Source organism: Antechinus flavipes, chromosome 5 (genome assembly GCF_016432865.1).
Source record: "Antechinus flavipes isolate AdamAnt ecotype Samford, QLD, Australia chromosome 5, AdamAnt_v2, whole genome shotgun sequence".
Lineage (NCBI taxonomy): Eukaryota > Metazoa > Chordata > Mammalia > Dasyuromorphia > Dasyuridae > Antechinus > Antechinus flavipes.
In genome coordinates, this window is record NC_067402.1 from 281,725,936 (window position 1) to 281,752,904 (window position 26,969).

General features: G+C 37.6%; 1 protein-coding gene across 1 annotated transcript in view; it reads right to left on the reverse strand.

Moving 5' to 3' along the window:
• Window positions 1-26,969, reverse strand: part of LARGE1 (LARGE xylosyl- and glucuronyltransferase 1) — a 586,713-nt gene that overhangs the window by 56,553 nt on the left and 503,191 nt on the right. Inside the window, exon 10 of the mRNA XM_051961549.1 lies at window positions 2,550-2,705. Within this exon, the coding sequence (XP_051817509.1) occupies window positions 2,550-2,705 (156 nt within the window). The remainder of the gene's footprint in view (window positions 1-2,549; window positions 2,706-26,969) is intronic.

Genomic DNA, 26,969 nt, shown 5'->3' on the forward strand with positions numbered 1-26,969 from the left:
AGCAGAAATGCTGAGTGAGGTCATGTCAGCCACCAACACCTTGCTATTGATGAAAATGACTGTTAATGACTAGCAATTTGGGGATATTTGGAGTTCCCCCTCTTTTCTAAAGCTCTAATTCTAAAAAGTTCAATCTCTCGAAGGACACTGATGATAATAAGTTTGGACTTTCTTGCTCAAGACCCCACCTAGATGGAATGGCCACTGTGTTCTGCACAAGTTTGAGTGGGACATAAATTCTTTGACTAGAATGTCCAAGACTGGGGGTGGTCTGGATATAGAGATAGTTTCTTTGTCCAAGGATGATATGATGTCCCTCTCAGCCCCTCATTGTAATCTCTTATTAATTGTTAACTTGGATTTCCATTCCTCTTCCAAAAGAACATATAAGCCCCAAGTCTGCCCGCCATGATTGTCTTTGGCCTAAGAGAAATGCCAAATGACCATCATTTTATTTATAAATATGCTGTCCTTATTAATAAAATGATTAAATTACCCAGAAATGATTTTTCTCAAACCTTTAATTGCCACACCATGTGTTCACTGATTGGCTGTACTCGTGCACAGTGGGCCACTGATCTAACGTCTGTTTCTTGGCTCTCCCAATGATACCCTGTGTGATATCACTTATGAGCTGAGTGACCTTAGGCCAGGCATTTTTATCTCTCAGCACTTCCTCTGACAAATGGAGGGGTTAGTCTGGATCAGAGGAGTCAAAAACATGAACCCCACGTGGTCCACAACATTCCTGAGCATGACCTGAACTATATTAAAATGTAATTTTTATCTGATTTTAATGTGTGGATGTATGACTAAAAAAAAAGAAATGTATAAACATGGATAGTTTTCTAGGTCAATATGTAGCCTGCAGGGATTCTTATAGTTTAATAGCCTCTATTTCTATTTGGGTTTGACACCATTGGGCTAAATGATGTTTAAGGCCCTTCCTAGTTCTAAATTTTATGATCCTATACTTCCTGCTCAGTCTTTTGGATTTGTTGATGCTGGTAAGGTCTTTTAAAAATCTAGCATAAACATTACGGATATGGAAATATGTTTATGAGAATTACACATGCTCAATCTATATTGAATTGTTTGCTGTATTGGGGAGGAAGAAGTTAGGGAGAAAGGGAGAAAAATTTGGAATACAAGGTTTTGCAAAGATGAATGCTGAAAACTCTGTATGTATTTAGAAAAATAGAATACTATTAAAATTAAAAAAGAAACAAAAAAGCCTAGCATCTATATATTTTTTGATTACCACCTTAGATGACTATTTGAACCACTTGCTTTTTATTTAAGCTATTTGTTTTTTCTCTCTGTCTTGTTGCTTACTTCCTCTTCATTACCAGCACACAACAACCATCTTTATGGGGTTTTGATAAACTCTAGAACTTCCAAACAGAAAGACTTCAATGTTGCCACAAGGCTGGCCATTTGGCCAAGGGAGACAACATTATTTCCTTCTTTTATCCTAAGGAAAAATCATCAAAGGAGTTTGCTTGACAGTGGTCAGCGGATCAGTTCTGTAACATGTGTGGAGATAGCCTTGAGTTTTCTTCACATGCTAAGGCTTGTGAAAATGGTCCCAAATGAGAAATCTGATGACTCAATTACTATCCTTGGATCTGCCCCTGATTTTCTGTGTGACTATGAGAAAGTTATTCCATTTCTCTGAGATCCTGTTCATCTTCATCACAAGAAAGGGGTTGGACTAAGCAAGATGCAGAATTGTTTGATCCTGTAACCTCACTGAAATCTGCTCAACTTATTTTCATTGTTCAGGAAGCAAATCAGCCACAAGCATTTCTTAAACCTCTGTCATGTTGGTACACATCCTATTATCTTCATTATCTCACTCTACCCTAAATATCACCTAAGCCAAAATGATTTCATTTGGCATTTGGCATTGCAATGCACCTGCTTTTCCTCTCTTATAAATGTTTTAGTGCCATCTATTGCTATGCTACTAGTGTTAATAAATAAAAAAATGGAGAAAAGCCAGCTATCTGTCTGTCTATATTTCTGTCTTGAATTGTTCAGTCATTTCAACTGTGTCCAACTCTTCATGACCCCATCTGGGTTTCTTACCAAAGATACTGGAGGGCAGTTTTAGATACACAAAAAGAGCATTAACAAAATAGTTGATTAAAAATGCAAAGAAGAGGAAAAAAGGCAGAAAGGGATGCAAACAATTTGAGCCATTTTGTTATTACCTTTTAAATTTAATATCAAATCTGACTTCTCATAACTTCTTTGATTGTTGGTGCTAGAGGGAACCTCCGAAGTCATCTGCTCCACTGGACACCTGATCCTGTCCTACATAACCTGACAAGGAGTCGTTCCATATTTTCTTGAAGACTTTTGAGAAGAGAGGATTCTGCTTCCTCCCAAGGCATCTCATTTTACTTTGGGATAAGGGCAGTAATCAGAAAGTTTTTTTCTTTTCTTTTACTTTTTCTTTTTCTTAAACATAGAGCCAAATTCATTTTTGTTTCAACTTGGGAAGTTGATTGGGAAGGAAAATGATCTTAGCCAGCCCCACTTACGTTTTCACTGTTGACATCAGCCTCACTGGGACAGCCAAATAGCTCCCGCCTCAGCAAATTCCCATCATACTCCAGAAATGTCAGGTACAGGTTTCGGAAGAACTCAACATGTTTGTTCTTTACACGGAGTTTCTTTGGGGAGTTCCAATGGATCACCTGGAGGTGGGAAGATTAAAAAAAAAAGTCATGTTGTTGTTGGTATCCTCATACACCCCAACCATTATTTGTCCCTTTTCATTAACTAAGGAATATTGATTGCTTATTTGACATTTTTGTGAATTCTATGAATGCAATGAGGTAGAAGACATGATTCCTCCTCTCAAAGAAGCTTTCCCTCTAGCTAGGAAGACAAGATAGGAACTTAAAATAAATCATGGTAGAGAGACACCAAAGAGTGTAGTCAAGAGAGAGCTGGCCTTAGTATCAGGACATCTTCGATTCAAATACACTTCTGAAACTGGTTATATCACTCTAGATAATTTATTTAACCTTTCAATGATCCAGGTGATAAGTTGAAGAGAAAGGGCCAATCTGCAGTGGCCAGGAGAGCTCCTTGTGTAGTGCTATCCACACCAGTGAAATCAGAGATTTACCAGTAATGAGGATTTCAGTAATATAGATTATATAGGCAGTAAAATCTGCAGAGGAAAGTTGGAACGCAAAGAACTTGGGTTTCATAGAAGAGAAGGTGGGATTTGCGTTGGACTTTTAAAGATATATAGGACTCTTAGACCTTGGGTAAATAACTTCAACTCTGTGTCACTCAGTTTTTATATTGGTAAAACGGGGACAATAGTAGTACCTACCTTTCAGTGTAGTGACAATAAATAGGATATTTATCAAACATTTTGCAAGCTTTAAAGGGCTATATAATACTAGTTCATTGTTATTTTTATTATTTGGATAGAAACAATAGGTAAGGGAGAGCCTTCTAGGTAAAAGGAACATCATGGTACTGTACAGACACTGAGACAGAGTGATAATGAGATGCTTTCAGTCAATGGATCATTTTGGACCAATCATATAAGAAGGGTGCAAATATATTTTCTAGGTGAGCATATATGTCATATTATAATGGAAAAATCTGAAAACTATCTAGTTGACCAGCAAGATAAGATGCTACAGACTAACAAAGAAAGGTAGCATATTAACATAATCAAAAACTGTCATGCAATTAAAACTAGAAGGTTGGAAGCATACAGGGAAATCTGAAAAGACAAAATAATGCAAAGCAAAAAAAAAAAAACAGATCTGGAAGAAAAGAATATATATAAACTGTGATTATATAAGAGGGAAAGTGACTAAATGAATAGACAAACTTGTTGAAGACTTTGAGGGAATGACTGATTGAATTATGGTGATATATTATACATTGAAATTAATCATTTAAATATAAGTAGTGACAATCATGGATAGTGAATAAAGAGGGAGCCTTGAAGTTAGGAAAATCTTAGGTCAGGTCTTCCCCATAACAAATGAATGAATGAGCGAAATACATAAACAAACATGGATTAAGCACTTATGTGTAAAGTACTGTGTTAAGCAATGTGAATAGAAAAAAAAAAGTGGAGCAGTTCTATGTTCACATAATGAGGGTTGATAAGATACAATTTATGCATGATATGATTCTTAGGGATTTTTTTTAAGATAAAGGGGGCAAAGCAAGCTTTCCACAATGAACAAATTACAAACACTTATGCATATAAAATAAATTAATGCAGAATGATGTTTTATCATCAAGGTGACTTTTAGTAATAGCTGTTAAAGTTTGAATGAGAAATACTAATCATGAAAAACAAATTCTGTATTTTCTGGGAAATCACAATTCACCAATTTGTCTAAGAGCCTTACCCTCTATGTGCTTCTGGGTAGCTCTATAAGGGGCAGGATTTGTTGACTTCTAGAGAGGAGAATTTGGGAGATATGGGCAAGAAAAACTAGGAGAGGAAGGAGGGAAGAAGTTTGAATAAGTAAGTTCTTAATCCCATAAAACACCCTAAATCCCAGAATATTTGTGGTAAAAGGAAACTCAGGGATCATCCACTTAAATCCTCTCCTTTCACAGGGGAACAAAGTGTGCTCCCCTGTAAAGTTATTTTCTGAAAACTACATAATTAGCCAGCCTTTCTGGCACCAAATCAGCACTCCTTACTATATACATTTCCTTCTACTCTAGAGACCTTGGAACTCATTTCCCTGCACTGATACCTAGCCTCATAGATTTAGAATTGGATAAGCACTGGACCACAGGAGAAGACCTGAAAGAGATCTAGGAGACCCTCTAGTCCAATTTCCCTTATTTTACTGATCAGAAACCTGAGGTCCAATGAGGTTAAGAAGCCCACCCAAGATCCTAGCCAGGTCCATTATCATTTATCCCTTTCTTAAGTTCCTCATTGGATAGTACCAAGCTCAGAATGGATGCACATTGAATATAGTAAGTCTTTATTACACACACACACACACACACACACACACACACACACACACACGTGTGTGTGTGTGTGTGTGTGTGTGTGTGTGGACTATCTGACTCATCATAATTATTACAAGTTCAGGTCCCATTGCAAAGATCATGTGAAATTTACAGTGTTTTCCTCACAATAACCATTAGAGAGAGGTACTGTAAGTATTATTTAACCTAGTTTGCCAGTGGGGAAGCTGAGGCTTTGAGAGGTCTAGGGGATTGTCATAGCCACCCAGCATTGTCCTAAGGTTCAAGGCTTAAACCCAGGATCTCTTGGCTGATAGTCCAAAGCTCATTTCACTATATTTGTTAATCCAAATATATATAGTGAAATGAGCTTTGGACTGTCCAATGGACTACTGTCCATTATATTATCTTAAATCCTTGACATCAAGAATTGTAGAATTAAATCTCCCTGAATGCAGTCCTGGGAAATCATTTATCTCTTGAGGAGAATTTGCATGCTTCTTTTGTTCAGAGGTTAGGAACTGATGCATCTCCCATTTGCCTTCCTTTGTAGGAATTGGAGAGTCAGATTTCAGGGCCCATACGAAGAAGTTCACTCATCCAAAGTACTTGATGACAACAACTTCCCTACTTCTGTTCACTAGAATTTGTCCTATTTTGCTTATAAGTGTCCTATTTAGTTCATAACTTCAATCTGAAGTCACCACAAGTCCTCTCTAGGGGGTAAGGGACAGTAACAGCTGCTGGACTCAAGATTTCACATGTACAGGGAACTCCCTGGTGAGAAATTTCTCCCTACCAATGTAAACTGATACCTTCTCTGCAATTTATAGCCTTGGGGAGTTGTGTGCGTGTATGTATGTGTGTGTGCGTGTGAGATATAATGTGACTTACCAGGGTCATGGGTTAGAAATAAGACTTGAACCCAGATCATCCTGGCTTTGAAGTTGGCCCTCTAGCCACTAAACTCTGCTGCACTGATTCAAGAATGACATAAATAATAGATAAATCTTCAGTGTTTATTCTAGAAATCAAAATCCCTACTGTAGAGAAAGCCATCAGGGATTCCTATTCCCAAAACACACTTCTCATTCTGACCAGTGCTGAATGACAGCTGAGTTGACTGGTGAGATTTCTAGCTTAAGGGGTCCTGGATGCCAATGGACACACAATTCAATTGATGCTTATTATATGCTGATTATGTGCAAGTCATCATGGAAGAAGCTGACATGAGAACTGTTTAATTTTTCTCTTTGTCCCTAAAGCAAAGCACGTAATGAGTGTTTAAAAATGTTTTGTAAAGACTAAAGGAATGAATTCCAATAATGAGAGATGGAATAAAAGAGTAACTAGAGGTAAGTAATGGGATGCTGAATATGGGGAAGTGACTGGTCTGAAAAGGGCTGACAAATTGGAAAAAAAAAGGCCAGGAAGATTGATTAGAAACATATTGGACAAAGGCAATCTAATTTATACTTATTACTGTCTTCCTTCCTTCCTTCCTTCCTTCCTTCCTTCCTTCCTTCCTTCCTTCCTTCCTTCCTTCCTTCTTTCCTTTCTTTCTTCCTTCTTTCCTTCCTTCCTTTCTTCCTTCCTTCTCTTCCTCCCTTCTTTCCTCCTTCCTTTCTTCTTTCCTTCCTTTCTTCCTCCCTCCTTCCTTCCTTTCCTCCTTCATCTTTTCCTTTTGGGAAGAGTGGCAAGGAAGCTCTTGATGAGTGCTCGGGAAAAAGCAGATAATGTAATCACTTCTCATCTCTTTGAGGGACAGCATGGTAGAATGTTGGACTTGGAGTCATCTAGAGGGGTTCAAATCCTGTGTTAGATACTCATTAGCAGGATGACTTTGTATAAATATCTTAAACTTCTTGGGCTTCATTTATAAAATGGTTATGTGTGTGTAGACTGGATGGCTTGTAAGGTCTCCTCCAAACCTAAATCTGTGATCCTATGATCTTCAGGGAATGTCATGGTGTTTATTTTGGAAAAGAAATGGGCACTATATATATATATATATATATATATATATATATGAGGATTTTCTCTTGTGACTTCTAAATAGGAGAAGGAACAAAAATGTCTCCTGGGGACACTTCCCAGTCAGGGCTCATAGAGATTGGACAGCATCCATTAAAATAATTATACACAGGCAGAATGTCACTGACAGACAGCCGGGATCACGTCTCTGCTGGATTGATGGGTACTTGCCAAGTGCTGAGGCAGCAGGCGGAGGAGGCTCTGCAGCCGCCCTCCACAACCTTGGTTTCCCCTAACTAAGAGACATGTATACCAACTGGGAGGACAGACCAACCTGGCAGGTGGGACTCTCTGAACTTCAAGGGCTGGGGCAATGGGGGATAAGAACTCTGTTCCTGCCTAGGATATCTTTGTTCCAACTGTGTTTAAAATCCTGTGTTTGTGGTGAGGAAAACAAGAGGATAGACTCCAGCCTGAAACTTATTTCATAATAAGGGATAGAATCTTGTGCTAATTAGGAAAGAAAATATTATTAAGAAGTGATAGAATCTGAGAAAATGGACCAGAGGTCCATGGAGGAGGAAGCTGCAATGGTATTCTTGGCAAATTCCGAGAGGTCTCAAATGAATTTTTCTGGATACTTAGTGGAGTCAGGAAGACTTGAGATGAAATCTAGACACTTAACAACTTTTTGATTTGGGACAAGGTACTTTGTCTCATTGTGCCTCAGTTTCCTCATCTTTAAAATGAAGGGGTTGGACTGGATGCTCCTTAAGACCCCTTTTCACCCAATCCTACAATCCTATAGACCCTGGAAGGCGGGTACAATGACATTATATCCCTATTATAAAGGTGAGGAAACTTAAACATGTTCAGCAGTTTTTAGAACTTTAATTTTAGAACCGGTGAGAACTTAGGGAAAGAGATGACCTTTGCCACTTTCATTAGCCCTATCTATAAGAATAGAATAAGTTTGCAAAGCATTTTCTACAAATATGGTCAATCTTAGATTCGATACGAAAGAACCTGAGTCATTCCCCATTCCCTTATTGTGGAACAAATTGACACAAGAAGGTAGAAGTTATAAGAAAATATGGGCATAGATTTGAAAGGTGAAAGTACTTTGGGGATCATTTAATCCAATCCTCTCTTTTTACAAGTGAGGAAACTTAAGACTAGAGATCTTAAATGATTGCCCAAGGTCAAGCCACTAGTAAATATAAGATCTCAGGGGGTTTACATTCTGGAGAGCAATTTGGAACTATGCTCAAAAAGTTATCAAACCTTTGGTCCAATAGTGTTACTACTGGGCTTATACCCCAAGAGATCATAAAGAAGGGAAAGGGACCTGTATGTGCATGAATGTTTGTGGCAGCCCTCTTTGTAGTGGCCAGAAACTGGAAACTGAATAGATGCCCATCAATTGGAGAATGGCTGAATAAATTGTGGTATATGAATACTATGGAATATTATTGCTCAGTAAGAAATGACCAACAGGATGATTTCAGAAAGGCCTGGAGAGACTTACATGAACTAATGCTGAGTGAAACGAGCAGGGCCAGGAGATTCTTATATACTTCAACAACAATATTATATGATGATCAATTCTGATGGACGTGACCCTCTTCAGCAATGAGATGAACCAAATCAGTTCCAATAGAGCAGTAATGAACTGAACCAGCTACGCCCAGTGAAAGAACTCTGGGAGATGACTAAGAACCATTATATTGAATTCCCAATCCCTATATTTTTGCCTGCCTGCATTTTGGATTTCCTTCACAGGCTAATTGTACAATATTTCGGAGTCCGATTCTTTTTGTACAGAAAAATAACGGTTTGTTCATGTATACTTATTGTGTATCTAATTTATACTTTAACATATTTAACATGTATTGGTCATCCTGCCATCTAGGGAAGGGGGTCGGAGGAAGGAGGGGAAAAATTGGAACAAAAGGTTTGGCAATTGTCAATGCTGTAAAATCACCCATACATATAATTTGTAAATAAAAAAGCTATCGAAAAAATAAACTAAAAAAAAAAAAAAAAGATCTTGGGGGTTAATCCTGGCCCTCTTACTTGAGATACAATGCCCTTTCATTACACAGGATAAAGTGCTTTGTAAACCTTACAATCCCATACAAATATGATTTGTTATTATTGCTGTTATTATTATTCCATACAAATAAAAGCATTCATTATGAAGAAATGCCTATTTGCATGGGCAGAGGGAGTATCTTCATAAAGAGTTTCTCTACCCAGGAAATCACAAACCCAGTGCAAATCAATAAATCAATAATGAATGAATGAGTGAAGAAAGAAAAAATGAATAAGTAATGAATGAATAAATAAAATAATGACAAGAACAACAGCACAAGATGCCTATAAATATTGCTTTGAGCTCCATTAATGTGCATGTCATATTTTGCCTTCTATACAATGTAAGCTTCTTGCTAATGCATCTCTAATTTACTCTTTTATCCTAATTGTCCATAATTTTCCTTAGTGCATTAGACTGTCCATCCAAACTTAACTAACTTGCTTCTGAATATGACATCCCATCTCTATTTCAATGTCCTTATAATTGGAATGTCCTCCATCTTCACATCTACCAGTTAAAATGTAGTGGTGGGGATGACTGCTTAAGTCCCTCTGGCTTCCAGATTTGGCGATTTTGTTTCTTGTTACAGTTCATCATATGTCATCTACTACCTGAAGCTCTTACTAAGCCCCAAGGTTATTTTTTGGGGTGAGGCAATTGGGGTTAAGTGACTTGCCCAGGGTCATACAGCCAGGAAGTGCTTGTCTGAGACCAGATTTGAACTCAGATCCTCCTGACTTCAGGGCTGGTGCTCTATCCACTGCTCCATCTAGCTGCCCCAAATCATGGTCATTTCCTTCCTCCTCAAATTATCACGCACAAATGTATCTGTTGATGTGCTATATTTCTACAGTAGAGTGTAAACACCTTGAAAGCAGGGACTTTTTTGGATGTTTTTTTTTCTGTACTTGGCACCTAGAATGGTACCTGGCATGCAATAAGTGCTTAATAAATAGAGACATCACCACTCCAAACATTCATATGGACAATTTGTGTCTGACCTGTGGTAAAATCTTCCGAGATTGTATTGATCTGATTAACAAAATACTTTGACTCCAACAGAATGATGTCATTTTGATCTTCTTTGAGAACAACCAACCAGACAACCAACCAACCAATAAACACTGCGGAAGTGAATTTATTCTAAGCTCCTGACCTTTAATCTTTGGAATTCTCATTTCAGGAATATATTTCTCAAATATCTTCCCAATGCAAAGAGCCCTGCAGTAGGTAGTGGGCAGTGGAGAGATGCCAGGGAGAACTTCGGCCTTCTCAGGCTCTATTTTTAATCCAATCAAGGTATCCTTAGATTGCTGTTATCCATATTACAATATTGTCTAAATTAAGGTCTTTCTTATCAAATGAACCTGAAAATGAGAACCCCACTTTGCTAATTAGTAGGTCAAGCCCTTTGCTTTCTACTCTCCCTTGAAGGAGGGAAAGTACATAACAAGAGGTGAAATGATCAGACATGGCTAGAGTGTCCTGTAGCATCCTAAGAACTGAAGGCAAGAAGTGAATTAAATCTTAGACCTAGAGTTCCACAGCACTTAAGGATGCTCAAAGGGTTTCCGTATTCTATAAGAGTGAGATGTTTCCTTTAAAAAAAAACAAATAAATTGGTGAGGTATAACCTTGAGAAGAAAAGACAAGAAGGGTGGATGAGAGGGGAAACATCAAATATATGAAAAGCAATGATCTGGAAGGTTAAGCAAGAAATAGAAATTATAGGAAAGCAATTTGGGGCTCAATATAAGGTAGGAAATAGTGTAATACAGCTGAAAGGTTGCTGACTCTGGAGTTATGTGATCTGGATTCAGATTCTTCTTCTGGCAGGAGAACCTTGGGCATATGAATGAAACCTCAGTTTCCTCATCTGTTATTGAAAGCTTTAGACTAGCTACCCTTTGAAGTTTCTTCCAGTGGTAGGATTGGACTGAATTTTTTAATATAGGTTTTTTAATTACTGTATTTGAATATAATTTTTAATTTTATGCATTTGTAAACTTTTTTGTTCTAAAAAGGGGATACCCAGACTTTACAGGACAGCCAAGTAGTCCATGATGAAAAAAAATAACTCTTTCCTAGACCCTTACTTATTCCTAATGAGTTCTCCATCCTTGGGGGGCTGGGTTGAGTTGAGGAGAAACATGGATTGGTACCAAAAAAGACCTTGATTAGTAGAGGAAACTTGAACTGGTTTGTTACAAAGAAAAAGGATGCAGGCATCTTAATATATAAACAAGAAATGACAAAACTTAGCAGGAATGGGGTTTGCTAAATACTCAGGGATGATAACTCTGAAGGACCACTGTTGAACCCCACCACATCCAAGAATTTGGAAATGCTCAAACTCCATCAATTAATATCTGTGTCCTTTTTTTCCCATGGCTGCCCTTTTTCCTTCCCTCATTTATCCCTGCCTAGCCATCACCTTCATAGTACTATTGCCCTTGGCTTTGGCATCTCATTTTGAGATTTTGAGCCTTGGCTCATATGACTGAAGCACATTATAATGAAGAACTGAGATGTGCTATAGCCTAGTGGATAGAGAGTTGGCTTTGGAATCCAGAATCTCTTTCTCTGAGATACAAGTTGGGCAAGACACTTCCTTACATCTAAGCTGCAGGTAAAGCACTAACTTAAATTGTTTGAGGGAATTTCTTGCCAGAGTTCTCTACACCGATGACATCACATGTTTATTTAAAAAAAACCAATAAATGAATGAATGAACAAACAAGCAAACTAAATAAATAGAGGCTTATTGCTTTGGGTATTAACTCGCCTCTCTGGTTCTTTGTGAAAAACCTTCTCATAATATTTGCATTAACAATCTTACAGAATCGCTGTGAAGAAAGCACTTTGTTGACATTCAAAATTATATATGTAAGCTAGGATGGGCATGTGTAACTCCAACTCCAGTAGCACATGTTTATACTGTCATTAGAGCATCAATTTAAAGCTGAAAGGCATCTTAGAGGATACTGAATTTATTTGAAGATGAAGAAACAGTTTAATGTCTAGATCAGGATTTGAATGCAGATCCTCTTATTTTTTTATTCCATTGCTGTAAGTCTACCACTTATTAGCTTTATGATCTTGGACAAATCACTTGAGGGAGTGAGGGTAGCACAATGAGTCTAGAATGCTGGATTTGGAAGTAAGAAGACCTGAATTCAAGTCCTTACTCAGACAGTAACTATCTTTATCATCCTGGGAAAGTAATTTAACCTCTCAGATTCAGAATCTTCAGCTGTTAAAATCATAGGTTTTCTCACTTGTCTTCTAAAAATCCCTTTTCTCCAAATCTCTGATCTTATGATTCCTATGTGTCCTGCTGACCTTCTTCTCATAGAAGGTTATATGGTCTTTCTGGAAGAGGCCTTTGGAGAGTTCCTTTGGACCTCTAAGATGTGACCTAATTGGATCTGAGAGGTCTGTCTGGCTGCAATGTATGCACAGACTTTGAGTCTGCCTAAATCGAGCCAGGGAAAGTTGAAAGGAATTGATTAATGTCCAGGAAAGTTAAATATTATCCAGCATGGCAGGATCTCATGTGATGTTAATGTGATTAAAAAGGAGGGAAAAAAATAGAAAAACTCTTTAACCTCTTCAAGAACACTGGGGAAAAAATCCTTTCAAACTTAGGAATGAGGCCTAATAAAGACTGCAGGGCTGGCTGAATGAAAGCCTGGGCTTCTTCTGAAGCATCCTGGTACCTGCTCTTGTCCATCAAAGTTAGTTACAGTCCTAAGGAGCCGGCAGGACAGGCTCTAAGTAAAAGCCAATGAGCTGAGATGGACCAATCTTATTTTCAAGTCACTGGGCTTCAAGGACTATTTGGAAATAGATAATCCTAAGTCAGAAAATAGTAATGAGGTGATTCCAGGTATCCCATGGGCTCTGTTTTCAGCAATTCAAATGTTTTCTTGGTTTTGTGAGCCAGTTGTTGGAAGGCTAAGAGCTTTTTCCCTGTGAAGAAGCATTGGATAATTGATTGACTTAGAATTAAGGAAGACTTGGGTTGAAATCCCACTTTAAATATTTACTAACTTTATGACTTTGGTCAGTTAAGTTCTATGGGTCACATATTCCCCCGATTTAAAATGAGGGTGTGTTCCTCGAAAATCCCTTCCACTTTTTAATGTATCTTTTCATTTTTCTTTCAAGAATTGTTCAGAAATATCTGACGGCTTGATGCCTCATAATAAGCGCTCCAAATTTTTGCAATGTCACTTGTTTTGCTTAACCTTATGTCCCTTCCAACACTTTCCTACCCCCATCCTGAAATGGCTCTCTGATGATTTTCTTTTTAACTTAGTAGACTTATTTTCATTGTAGAGACTTTTGCTATGGGTCTCGAAAAGAAGACTTAAGGGTGGGATGGAAATGTACTCCAAAGCTTCTCTCCTGCTGAAGGGAAAATTACATTAGGAGGGTTGGCAGGATTTCAAGAATTGAGTTGTAACAATGCAATTGAGAATGATTTTGATGAGAAGGAAGAGTAAGAAGAGTCTTCAAGAAAATATCCACCATATCTGCATCAGGATCTCTCTGACAGCCTCACATTAACAAAAAGAGATGGAATTGTAGGTGGATAATGGGATTAATAGAAAAGAGCAACATAATGCCTTGTGGAAAGGCTATAATTCTAAGGCTTTTAATTAACGCTCTAATACTCCAATAGATTTGTGATTTGATTAATGTAGATATTATCTCTATGTTGCATAGCTCAACTTACCCATTCTAGCCTACTCTGTCCCCTCAGATTCCTTTAGCCAACTTCTCAAACTCCTCTTCATGCAAGAATTATTTCTTGTCTTCCCATCATTCTCATATTTTAGTGCTTTCATCTCTGAGATGAATGTCTATCTACTCTCTCTACATCTTGCATATATCTAGTTATTTTCATGCTTATTTTTAACATAATAATGGAAGCTCCTTGAGAGCAGGACCTAATTTTGATTGTTCTTTGTGTTCCCCCATACTTATCACAGTGCCTGTAATAAAATGAGCATCTAAAGATTCTTTATGACTCTCATGTTGATTCTAACACTTATGGTACCATCAATTGACAATAGGGGTCTGTCTGATATGCTAGGAGAAGAGGTGGAAAGGCTTCTTTTTATTCAACTGACATTATGAGGAATTCCAAAATCATATAGCAGTTATTCATTGAGCATTTCTTTATCTTGCCATGTAATTAGCTCATGTTTTTGGATCATGTGTTGCCTTGAAGATACCTCTTACTCCATTTCTTCTGTGCCATAATTGTTTTTAATGTGTTGCAGCCTTTTTCTCCCTATTGTGAGCCTTTCCATTGCTATTTTAGTGATCCTGAACTTGAATTGTTTGGAGATTGTAGCATTTTATGTTTTTTAGTCATACAACTTCACCAGAAAAATAAAACACTGATGATAAAAAAAATTGTATATTTCAAGCAAAAGCTGGGATCATCAAAAAAAAAAACTTTTAAATTTCTGAAATTTGATACAACTACTTCTCTAATTATCATTCAGGAAGAGATCAGGAAGAAATATTGCTCTTTGCAGTGCCTTCCCAAGGAATCTGTCTCCGTCCATTCATCCACCCATCCACCCATCCATCCATCTATCCATCCATCCACCCATACATCCACTTTCCTATCTATCCTTCCACCCATCCATTTAGCTATCTATCCATCCATTCATCTAATTTCCTATCTTTCTCTCCATTTATCTGCTCATATTTTTCTACCCATCTTTTATAGTCTATATTCCATTAGTCACCTTTATCTGGGATCTCTGCTTATTAGCTACATTAACATTCATCTATATCTATCTATGCATTTCTCTATTCAAATCTCTCTCATCCATCTTAATATAAACAGAGCTATAGACATTTCTGCAGATAGATAGTGATGAGCAAACTTTTATAGATTAACCATTCAACTGCAGACCAAAATCTGAACAACAGATGGATCTTTTTTTCTTTGTTTTTAATTGTATAGTTAGTCAAAACTCTTTTGAGAGGTCATAGATATCATCACAAAATTCTACAGTCTAGTTGCAATCAGTAGAATCATTCAGAAAGAGGCTACTGGAGGATTTCATCATCATTAAAGGTAATTTGTTCTTGAACTTTATGCTGGATCTCCTTTAGAGATCCAGATCCTGATGAATACCTTTGGTAAGAAGGTCTCCCTGCTCTATGAGCTGTGTGACATTAAGGATCAGAAGGTCAATGAACAAGGCTATCTCATTGATATCTTTAAAGAAATCATGCATGATTTTGACATATACAAGTTTTCAATGTAATATTTGATCCTACTGGATCAAATGCTTTTTTAAAGTTGATTAGTAAAAAAGCAAAATGTGATCTCAAATTCTCTACATGATGAGATTTATTGTAGAACACGACAACTTACTAAAACATATTCATTCACTTCTAATAACCATATCAAGAATCCCTTGATGTACTTGTAGATCATCCTACAAAATTTCTTATTTTAAGAAAAATGATACACAGATGGAGAAAGTAGGCACATGTATTGGTAGTTCCTGATATTTGTTTTTGAGGTGGAGTTGGAAGTGGGAGTTGATGTAAGGGTGAGGTATCCTTCAGACACTTTGAAAATTGGACTAAAAATTTGAAAAATGACCTAGGCATAAAGAACGAGATTATAAATAAATTAGAGGAACATAGAATAGTTTATCTCTCAGACTTGTGGAGGAGAAAGAAATTTGTGACCAAAGATGAACTAGAGACCATTACTGATCACAGAATAGAAAATTTCGATTACATCAAATTAAAAAGCCTTTGTACAAATAAAACTAATGCAAACAAGATTAGAAGGAAGCAACAAACTGGGAAAACATTTTCACAGTTAAAGGTTCTGATAAAGGCTCATTTCCAAAATATATAGAGAACTGACTCAAATTTATAAGAAATCAAGCCATTCTCCAATTGATAAATGGTCAAAGGATATGAACAGACAATTTTCAGAGGATGAGATTGAAACTATTACCACTCATATGAAAGAGTGTTCCAAATCATTATTGATCAGAGAAATGCAAATTAAGACAACTCTGAGATACCACTACACACCTGTCAGATTGGCTAAGATGACAGGAAAAAATAATGATGAATGTTGGAGGGGATGCGGGAAAACTGGGACACTAATGCATTGTTGGTGGAGTTGTGAACGAATCCAACCATTCTGGAGAGCAATCTGGAATTATGCCCAAAAAATTATCAAAATGTGCATATCCTTTGATCCAGCAGTGTTTCTATTGGCTTATATCCCAAAGAAATACTAAAGAAGGGAAAGGGACCTGTATGTGCCAAAATGTTTGTAGCAGCCCTGTTTGTAGTGGCTAGAAACTGGAAAATGAATGGATGCCCATCAATTGGAGAATGGCTGGGTAAATTGTGGTATATGAATGTTATGGAATATTATTGTTCTGTAAGAAATGACCAGCAGGATGAATACAGAGAGGCTTGGAGAGACCTACATGAACTGATGCTAAGTGAAATGAGCAGAACCAGGAGATCATTATACACTTCGACAACGATATTGTATGAGGACATATTTTGATGGAAGTGGATTTCTTTGACAAAGAGACCTGAGTTTCAATTGATAAATGACGGACAAAAGCAGCTACACCCAAAGAAAGAACACTGGGAAACGAATGTGAACTATCTGCATTTTTGTTTTTCTTCCCGGATTATTTATACCTTCTGAATCCAATTCTCCCTACGCATCAAGAGAACTGTTCGGTTCTGCAAACATATATTGTATCTAGGATATACTGCAACATATCCAACATATAAAGGACTGCTTGCCATCTAGGGGAGGGGGTGGAGGGAGGGAGGGGAAAAAAAATCGGAACAGAAATGAGTGTCAATATAATGTAAGTATTAAATAAAAAATTAAAAAAAAAAAAAAAAAAAGAAAATTGGACCCTCATCATCTCCAAAATTACTTTGCTTCAAGAATACTATTCTATATCCATTTAATCTGTACCAGCTGATTTTTTTCATCTTTTTAAAAATTGCTGTTTTAAGAAGCATATCTGGAATTATCATGTTAGATCTCAAATGGGGGTGATTCAGTGTCCTTGATGTGAAAAGATTTTATGTTTTTTACAGACCTCTTCCATATTTTATGTTTGTTCCCTACTTCCATTTTATCCTTATATGCCTGCTGGATGATGATGTTTAGCCGGACTTCTCACTAAGTGTTCCCTTTCTCTGTTCTATGTTCTTGTTTCATGGGGTGATACTTCTCATCATCTTCCATCATTCATCTCTGTATGATTTAAGTAACCCTTTTTACAACACTAGTGTAAACTGTTCTTGCCCTTGGCAGCTATAGCTCTCTGTCTGACAAATAGATTGTGTTGACTAAGAGTTTCAATGTCCTTATGGCCTTTTCACTGAGACGATTGATTTATATCATTTTTTTCAATCAGTGTCTTTATAATTTTCTTCATTTAATTTCAATTTTTTGGCATCATGTTTTGCAGGAGAGGCAGAAAGGGAGGAAAAGGTATTGACTGGACCTAATATTTCACTGGTATAGAGAGTTCCTATAGAAGAAAATTCACCTTTTGTCACCATTTACTCTTAGGGAGTTGATTTAGGCATGGAAAGGTGAAGAGAATTGCCAAAGCCCATGTAGTCTGTATCAGACACAGAACATGCACTCATTGCTTCCAAGTTCTGATGCTAGCTTTCTATCCTGTGAGCCACTCTTCTCTTTTTTTGTAGTCATTAGTTTAAATGTTAGATTGGAGTTGCTTTTAATGTATAGAATATGATTCCCCTCTATTTTCTTTTATTTTTGTATTAATATGGCACTTTAATAACTCAGTGTTCTGATTATATTTTGGCAGTTAATTCAGAAATAAGTCCCACAAAGGTAATGTATTAATTTCTATCAGCTAAAATAGAATGCATATCATTTTAGAAGGATATTGTTTTGTATTTTCCACATCTAGCACCACCTAATTATTTTTTCTTAAAGAAAATGTTTACAATGTATAGATAGGTAATAAATATTACTAGGGAAACTGGAGAAAATGCTGATCTTGGAGACAGGAAAACTTAGGTTCAAATATAGTCTCAAACACTTAGTAATTGTGTGATTTAACAAGGCACTTAACTTTTGCTCGCCTCAGTTTTTATATCTATAAAATGGGAATATCTATCTATCTAGATATGTCTATATACATAAGACACATATACACGTGAAAATCAAATGAAATATCTGTAAAACACTTTTCAAACCTTAAAGTGCCATATAAGCATTCTGTTGTTGTTTGATTGTTTTTCAGTTGTGTCCAACTCTTTGTGATGCCATTTAGGATTTTCTTGGCAAAGATACTGGCGTGGTTTGTCATTTCCTTCTCAAGCTCATTTTACAGATGTGGAAACTGAGGTCAATAGAATAACTTGTCCAGAGTCCCATGGTTAGTAAGTATCAAGCTGGATTTGAACTCACAAAGATGGGTCTATGTGATTTCAAGTCCAGGACTCTATCTACTGAATCACCCCAAATAAATGTTAGCTATTTGTCGTCATCATTACCATCATCATCATCATCCTCATCATCATCACCATCATCATCCTCATCATCATCACCATCATCACTGGTTGTATTAAAAAACAAAAGGAAACTATTCTTTATCTTTTCCGAGAAGTTTCAATCTATCAAGGACTTGGATTTTTTAGCTGGGGCTCCAGGACCTCTGCCACTGACATGCTCAAGAAAATAGGACAGGATTCAGGTGGCAGTGACAGAAATATGGCCATGGCTGACCTGGTAACACTAATTCACTGTTCTCTCCATACTCTGAATGTTTTCTGGGATGAAGGCTTCAGACAGCTTGTATCCCAGCATGGTACATAAGAGTGTCTGGTGGGAGGGGCAGGGTAGATATCCTACAAGAGCCCAAATCCATAAGGAAAACCACATCTTCACTAGGGAGTACTTCCAGTTGAAGCTAGATAACCACGAGTCTGGTGTGTTATACTAGGAATCCCACTTTGGGAGGGCTTGAACTGGCTGGCTGCTGAGGCTTTTTCTGATTCTCCAATCCTGTGGTTCTGTCCTTTCCTTCTGAGATTCAGTGATTCTGTGATTCCTCCCACTTCCTTTCCAATTGCTGACAATCGCCAGACTGTAGCTATGTAAATAGAAACCGCGTCCTTGATAACTACTCCAAGCATCTTGCAAGGAGGACTCATTGGAGCTGCAGTTTGCTGTTTAGGCCCTATAACCCATTACCTTTTTTCACTGGCATTTCTACCGCCATTTACTTGGTCCAGCCATAATTGGAATTTGTTCCCAGACAAAAATGCCTCATTACCCAAAAGGTAGAAGAAAACAACCTAAAGTATCCAAACCTCCCGTTCTCTTGCCTGGAGTGTTTGCACAGAGAGGTTACCGCAAGAATCAGTGGCCTGTTCCATCACCTTTTGCTAGATCAAGTGGAACGTCCTGGATGCCGTTATTTTCTGGGGGTCACAAAGGGAAGAACGGCTCTGCAGAAAATGAATGCCCTTGTCACAGCTAAGGGCAGGGAGGCACTATGCATGGCCCAGGGAGAGGAACCAAACCACACTTGATATCATTCATCATGTTTAATGCTTTGGGTTGTTGTTGCTTTAAAATGGAAAAAAAAAATCAATTTGAACTGGATTCTATTATGTGTGAAGAATTCCCAGCAGAGCGCCTACAGAAGGAAAGGAAGAAAGAAGTGGAAACACAGTAATAATCTTCATTGATCCCTGTCCCTATGTAGCTCCCTTGTGAATGCCAGAACAAAGGTTAGGGGAGGAATTACTCATCTGCTGCCCCTTGCCAATGGACTCAAAGCACTTCATTAACTTTACCTAAAGGATCAGTGCTGTGTTCTTCTAAAGGTGTATGATCAGGGTATTCAGGTGGTACGGACAAGATGGGGCAAAAGAACCTGCTTAAGGTCACAGAGAGGTTCAGTGGTGGTCAGGTATTCCAATCATCCAGGCTGGCAAATTTAGAGTCAATGTGGACACCTCCCCTTTTCTCTTAATCCACATTTAATTCTTTGCAGATCTATGGCCAATGCATCTCATGTCAGCTCCCCATGAGTGTTACTTAACTATCCCCCTACTTCAGCTTTTTATCACCTCTTGTCTGGAGTATTACCACAACTTCCATATCAGCCTCCAGCCTTCTCTGTTTCTAATCCACTTCTCTCTTTCATCTCAAATACTCCAGTGGGTCTGTGGTCTCATCAATGGGGTGTTTATTCCAAAGATACAGATTGTGATTTATCCATTTCTACTTGTGCTGTATAACACTTGTCCATGTCTTCTCATAACTTAATCCACCTCTCCGTTCTCAGTGCTTTTGTATAGGATGTCTCCTATGCCTGGAGTGTATACTAATGGCATAAATGTTATTGCTCCCAAAAGAATATAAGGTCCTTGGGAGCTAGAAATTGATTTTTTTTGGTCTTTGCTGGAGAAGAAAATGGAAAACCATTGCAGTATGCTTGCCAAGAAATACCCCACCCCCCCCACAAACACAAAAGAAGTCACAGAAAGTTGGATTTGAATGAAAAATGACTGACCAAAAAAAGAGCAAAATAGGTGTTAAATAAATGTTGGTTGGCTGGTTGAAGGATTAAAGTTGTCCTCTATACATCTGCCAAAATAAGCATGTTGCTGATCATGTCACTTTACCCAAGAACCATCCGTGGCTCCTTAATGATCATCACTACATATAATTTGGATTCCAGTCCTATCTATGCAACCCACTGGCTGGGATAAAATACAAACTCTGCAGTTGAGCATTTGAGCCCCTTCACAATCTGGTCGCACTTGAGAATTCCTTGCTACATTGTTTTTCTGCATATACACTATATTTTAGACATTATTTTTTGAACTTGATAATCTGTCATTGACGCCTGTGATTTTTTATAGACCATCTCACAAGCATGGACTGGATGTCTTTCCTCAATCTGCATTTTAGAATCCTTAGTCTGGATGTCTTTGCCCATATTTGCATCTTAGAATTTCTAGCTTATATCAAGGCTCAACCCATGGGCTATCTCTTTCTGAATACTCCTGATGCTCCTTAATTGTTAGTACCCCCCAAACACCCTGAATTTACTTGTTTATATGTTTTTCACACAATGTTTATACAATTCTCCCATAGTATATTAACTTCTTTTTCATTTTTTCCTTTGTAACCTTATACACTCCTGCAGAAGCCATAACAATTTTCCTAAATACTGGGCCAATGATTTCCTCACCTCTACTAAATAGATTCCAGAGACCCCCTCCTTATCTCCAGGATAAACTAGAAATTCCGTTTCAATTGAATGCCCGGCTCTTTCCTACCTTGGCAATCTTTTTATCCTTTACTTCCCTCACAAAGTCAATGATCCACTCACTGGCTCACTTGTTTTTCCTCCCTCATGAGGAGTCTCCCCAAGCTCTGCCTTTGTGATGGCTGTTGCTCATTTTTAGTATATGCTGTTCCCTAGCCTCTGCCTCTTAGTTCCCCTGGCTTCTTCTAAGACTCGGAAAAAATCTGGTATTCTGAGGAAGGCATTTTCCTGGTCCATTTCTCCTTTTCCTCCACTAATACCTTCTCACTCAGACCACTTTCCATCTATGTATATTATACATACATAGTTGTTTTCCTGTCATCTCCCCTACTAGATTGGAAACTCCTCAAGGGCAGGGACTTGTATTTTTGTCTTTCTTTGTATTCCCAGAGTTTAGAGAGTCTGTCATAAAAAAGTACTTTATAAATGTTTGATTATACAGTAATCACCATAGTGTTTTTAATATAGTATGTGCTTAATACTTGCTGGATTGGATTGGACTAGATTTGACATCAAGAATCCAACTGAGATTCCTGACATTTTATTGAATGTTAAAAATTCACCAATTGGTCCCAAATTGGAGTTTTGGGTCAGTTTATGTCTTTGGCCTCAGTAACACACAGGTGGAAGAAACACTATATTTGAAGAAAGAAGATCTGGATTCCAATCCTAGCTATACCCATTAGCTAAGTAATCTTTGGTGAGATGGTGATAATAATGATAATGACATTTATAACATATATACATATTTATTTTGTGCATTTGTATCAATTAATTTATACATAAATTAATGATTATAATGATCATAAGTTAATGATATAAAATAATGATATAAACATATTTTATATTATATATATTTACATTATATTTATGTCATTTTATATATTTTATATTATATATTAAATATACCATATATTTATATAATTACATATTTATATTATATATAATATATAGAAACTATATATTTATATTATATTTATATAATATACATTTATATTTATATTATAAACATTTATATTATATGTGTATATATGTACGTATAATTTCTTTCTCTGTTTCCTTTTCTCTCTTATATGTATCTGTCATCTGTCAACTGTCATCTCTCTATCTCTCTAACATTGTTGAGATTTGGAAAGAGCTTTCCCCTTATCTTCTATGGGATATAGATACCACAGGCATTGTAGTATATAGTTATTTTCATTTTATAGAGTAGGAGACTGAAGGTCAGAAAGGTTAGAGTTAGAGAGGTTAGTTAATGAGCTAATTAGGATTGGTAAGTGATGTGCCCAGGGCCACATAGCTATTATAAATGATGAAGGCAGAATTTGAACACAGCTTTCTCCTGACTTGGAGTCTGTATTTCTATTTTTATAATATGTCACTTCTCTGGGCTTCAATTTCTTCATCTTTAATATGAAATGACTGCATCAGAGTGTTTTTAGGATTGTTTTCAGTTCTATATTCTAGGATTCTATACTTTTAAGCAGCTACTCAACCCACCTGGGGAGAATTGAGATAAGATTTCTTCTCTGGCTCTTTAGCATACTCCCATTAAGTTAATCTGCCCATACACAGTAGTGAGCATAAGACTGGGGTTTCATGCAGCTAGCTTCCACCCCCTAGTCACCATCCTTGATGTGGAAACTCTTGATTATACACGGCACCATATTCCATTCTTCTCCTCTACCCACAACCCCCATTCAATTTGGATCCCCAGCTGTTGACAGTAGACGATTGACTTAGAATTTATTCTCTCTCCATCCTCTCCTTCCTGGTTCAGCTCTCCTAAAGTAAACCTCGATCTAACTGTGATATTGTACAGAGAAAAGAGGACTTGGGAGTCTTGTGTTTGATTCTTGGCTCTGACACCCACAAGCTACGTCTATAAACAGTGACTGTGTGACAACATCCTCAAGCATCAGTTCCCTCATTTTTAAAATGCGAAGAATAATATTTATCCTACCTGTTTTGAGGAATTGCTATGGGAAAAGCAGTTGGTAAATTGTACAATTTATATGAATATGGGCTGTGATTATTATCATATCAGTTTTGTTCTCCTGTCACAAATCTCTGCCTAATTACTTAGATTGTGCTCACAGACTGCCCCCTTTCTGTTGCTACAGGATATCTGGCTCCAGAGAGGAGATCTGATAGCTGGACCCAAAGGCTCCTCTTGACTTTTGGTTTCCTAGTCTAGAATTCATGTCTCGGTGATTTGTCTAGCTTCTCTAGTCATTGGCTAGACCTAGTCAAAGAGGAACCTATCTGGGAGCTGTCCACGGCTGGGTGCTGACCATTCTGAACTCACACTGAAGCAATTCTTGGCCACAGGCTACATGATCAGAATTAGTAATGCTTAGCACATATACCTAAAACCTGTGACTTAGAGCCTGGGAGCACAGAAGCAAAGATTTACAGCTAGAAGGGACCCGAGAGGTCATGTGAGACATTTCACAGATGAGGAGACCAAGACTCAGACAAGAGAAGGTCACACAGAGTACAAAGAAGAGTAAAAATTTGAAGTTGGTTCTTACTCCTAACTGAATGCTTTAATCACTATGCTACCATGACTCAATACAGTAAGTGATAGAAGAGGACCTTCTTCCCTCCCCGACCCACCCCAAGGCTGGAAGAGGTAAATAAGAAAAGGATAAATGTAAAGGAATCTTGGCAAAGATGCAGGAAAAATGAATATTTTGTGGTTATAACAACAAAGGGGGGAAAAAAGCTGAAAGCAGGAAAAGCACCAAAGAAATAATGATGGGGAGGATTATTAGAAATGGTAAGAGAGGGAAGAGGAGAAGTTATAATTTTATATTTAATTTGCTAATAATTTTGGCATCACAGTGCCCAGAGAGTCTGGCCTAAAGTCAGAGATACTCATCTACCTAAGTTCAAATCTGGCCTCAGACACCAAACAGCTGTGTGAAGCTGGACTAGTCAATTAACCCTGCTTGCCTCAGTTTCATCATCTGTAAAATGACCTGGGGAAGGAAATGACAAACCTTCATGTGACAATGACAAATTCAAATGATAAAACGTCAGTATTTTTGCCAAGAGGCCCAAATGGGTCATGAAGAATGAGGCACAACTGAAAAATGATGAACAATAACTAGTATAATCCTGGACAAGTTACTTAGTTCTTTTTGCCTCAGTTTCCTCATGTGTAAAAAAAGCTGGAGAACGAAATAAAAATTACAAGGGCAGATAGCTAGTTGGTGCAGTGGATAGAGCACCAGTCCTGAAGTCAGAAGGATCTGAGTTAAAATCTGGCCTCAGACACTTAACACTTCCTGGCTGTGTCACTTAACCCAAATTGCCTCAGCAAAAAAAAAAAAAAATGACCAACATCTTTGCCAAGAAAACTCCAAATGGAGTGATGAAGAGTCAGACTCATAGAAAATGATGAACAAAAACAAAGTTATAAGCACAACATTGCTTAGTATACAGAGTTGACTAGTTCTGCTTGCCCATTTGCTTCTCTATCTTATGTATTATTTAGGGAGCTTTTCTACAATGAATGATATTTTGAGGTATGAAATTCAATCAACTCCATTTTCAGAAATTTTGAGCAAAGAGTTAAAGGAATTATTTAGTGAGGAGAGACAGATCAGAGGACAACAATGGAAAGTTAGATTCTAAGACTTTAAAAAGGACCCATAAGCAAAGAATGGAGACAGCAGGATTCTCAATTGGAAGAAATCCTATTAGAGCGCTTAGTCAAACTCAAATCACAATAAAGAATGCCCTCTCAAAGATTCCCAACAAGTTGTCATCCTTCTTTGGGGCAGCTAGGAAAGTAGTGTTTTGTATTTTCAGTGCTTTTTTTCCTTTTTATATCAAACTCAATTCTATATCTCTGAAAACCCGATTCATTACTCCTGCTTCCATCCTCAGGGCCAATTAAAACAAGTCTAGCACTTTTTTTTCTTTCACAAGACCATCCTTTAGATGCCTTAGAGACAGCTGTTGTGAACTCCCATGCCTTTTTTTTTTCCAGGGTAAATGTGTCCAATTATTGGAATGAGTCCTTAAATGTCATGAATTTGACACCCTTTATTATCCTGGTTGTCATTTGCTTAGTAGTGCCCTAATTTGTCAATCCCTTCCTGAAACATGGCTCATGGCACTGAATGCAATACTTTACATGTTTTTGGATCACAAAGAGGATGGCAGCATAATTAGCTAATAACTGTTAGCCATAATTGTATGATTAGCTGTACTATATTACAATATATAATTATAAAATATAATAGTTATATCATGATTATTTTTAAAAATTATATAACAATTAGCTATCATTAGTATGTCATTAGCCATAATTTCCCTCCCTCATTCAGAATTAATATGTAAAGTGCTTAGCATAGGGCCTGGCACATAGTAGGTGCTTAATACATGCTTGCTCTCTTCTCCTCATTCTGGACACCTCCATTTAATGCTGTCCAAGATCAAAAACTTTAAATTCTATTTGCACAAGGCCTTGAGAACTTTGCTCTGAGAATGCTTCTTATTAGATTTCCAGCACTTAGCACAATGCCCTGGATATGGTAGGTGCTTGTTGACCATTGACTGAGTGACTAGAATTAGAGCCTTCTTCAGAAAACATGAGCCTTCTTCAAGTTGACTGGTCATAGCCTTGGGCATTGGGATGATGAAATCCTTAGAATTCTCCTAAGGACATCAAAGATGAAACAAATTGAAGTCATAGACTCATGGGGCTTAAAGAAATGTGGTTTTTATTAGACCCAAGGTAAATAAAAGTACATCTGGGAAGTCAGGCTAGATTTTTGATCTCTTCAACTAGAACTACGATCCACTTCAAGTCTTTCCTAATATTCCCCAAATCAAACTTTCAATTCATCACTCTCACGACCCATTCTCCAGTGGGTTTCTTGCTTCATTTTTCCTTGCAATCCAGTTGGCTGTGACAGACTACCTATCTCCTCATCTTCCTCAGAAGTTATAGAAATATTGGTATCTTCAAAACATTTCCAAACTTGACCAATGGTGTTTCCTTTTATGGAGACACCATCAATTGGCCATAAGAGAATGTAGCAATTTTCATATGGACTACAGACTTATTTTTCAGAGAATCACATAATTTTAAGGTCGAAATGGTCTTCAGAGTCCACTTAATCTACTTTGCTGTTCAGTAATTTCAGTTAACTGTCCTAATAAATAAAATAAGGTTGTAGGATGACAGATATGGAGATGGAAAGTATCTAAGTGGTTATCCAGCCCTCATCTCAGAGGAAACTAGGAAGAATTCTATGAATTAATGAGGAGCAAGAGAGCAGAGCTAAGAGAACAACTAAAACAATGATGAGAGCTCTGTGAATGCTTGGGGGGAGCAGGAGCCAGGTCGGCTTCCATTCCCATCCTCTCACCCCTCAGTCAGGAGTCATTCAATCCAGGGAAGGGCTGAACAGATTGCCCCCGTGGGCAATTCAGCAGGCCAGGTCTGCCGTGAGGTAAGGAAGGAGGTAGAGGCAGCACAAAGCTCACTGGGGGCCTACTGTCCATTGAGGGATGCAGCCTTCAAGCTCCAGTGC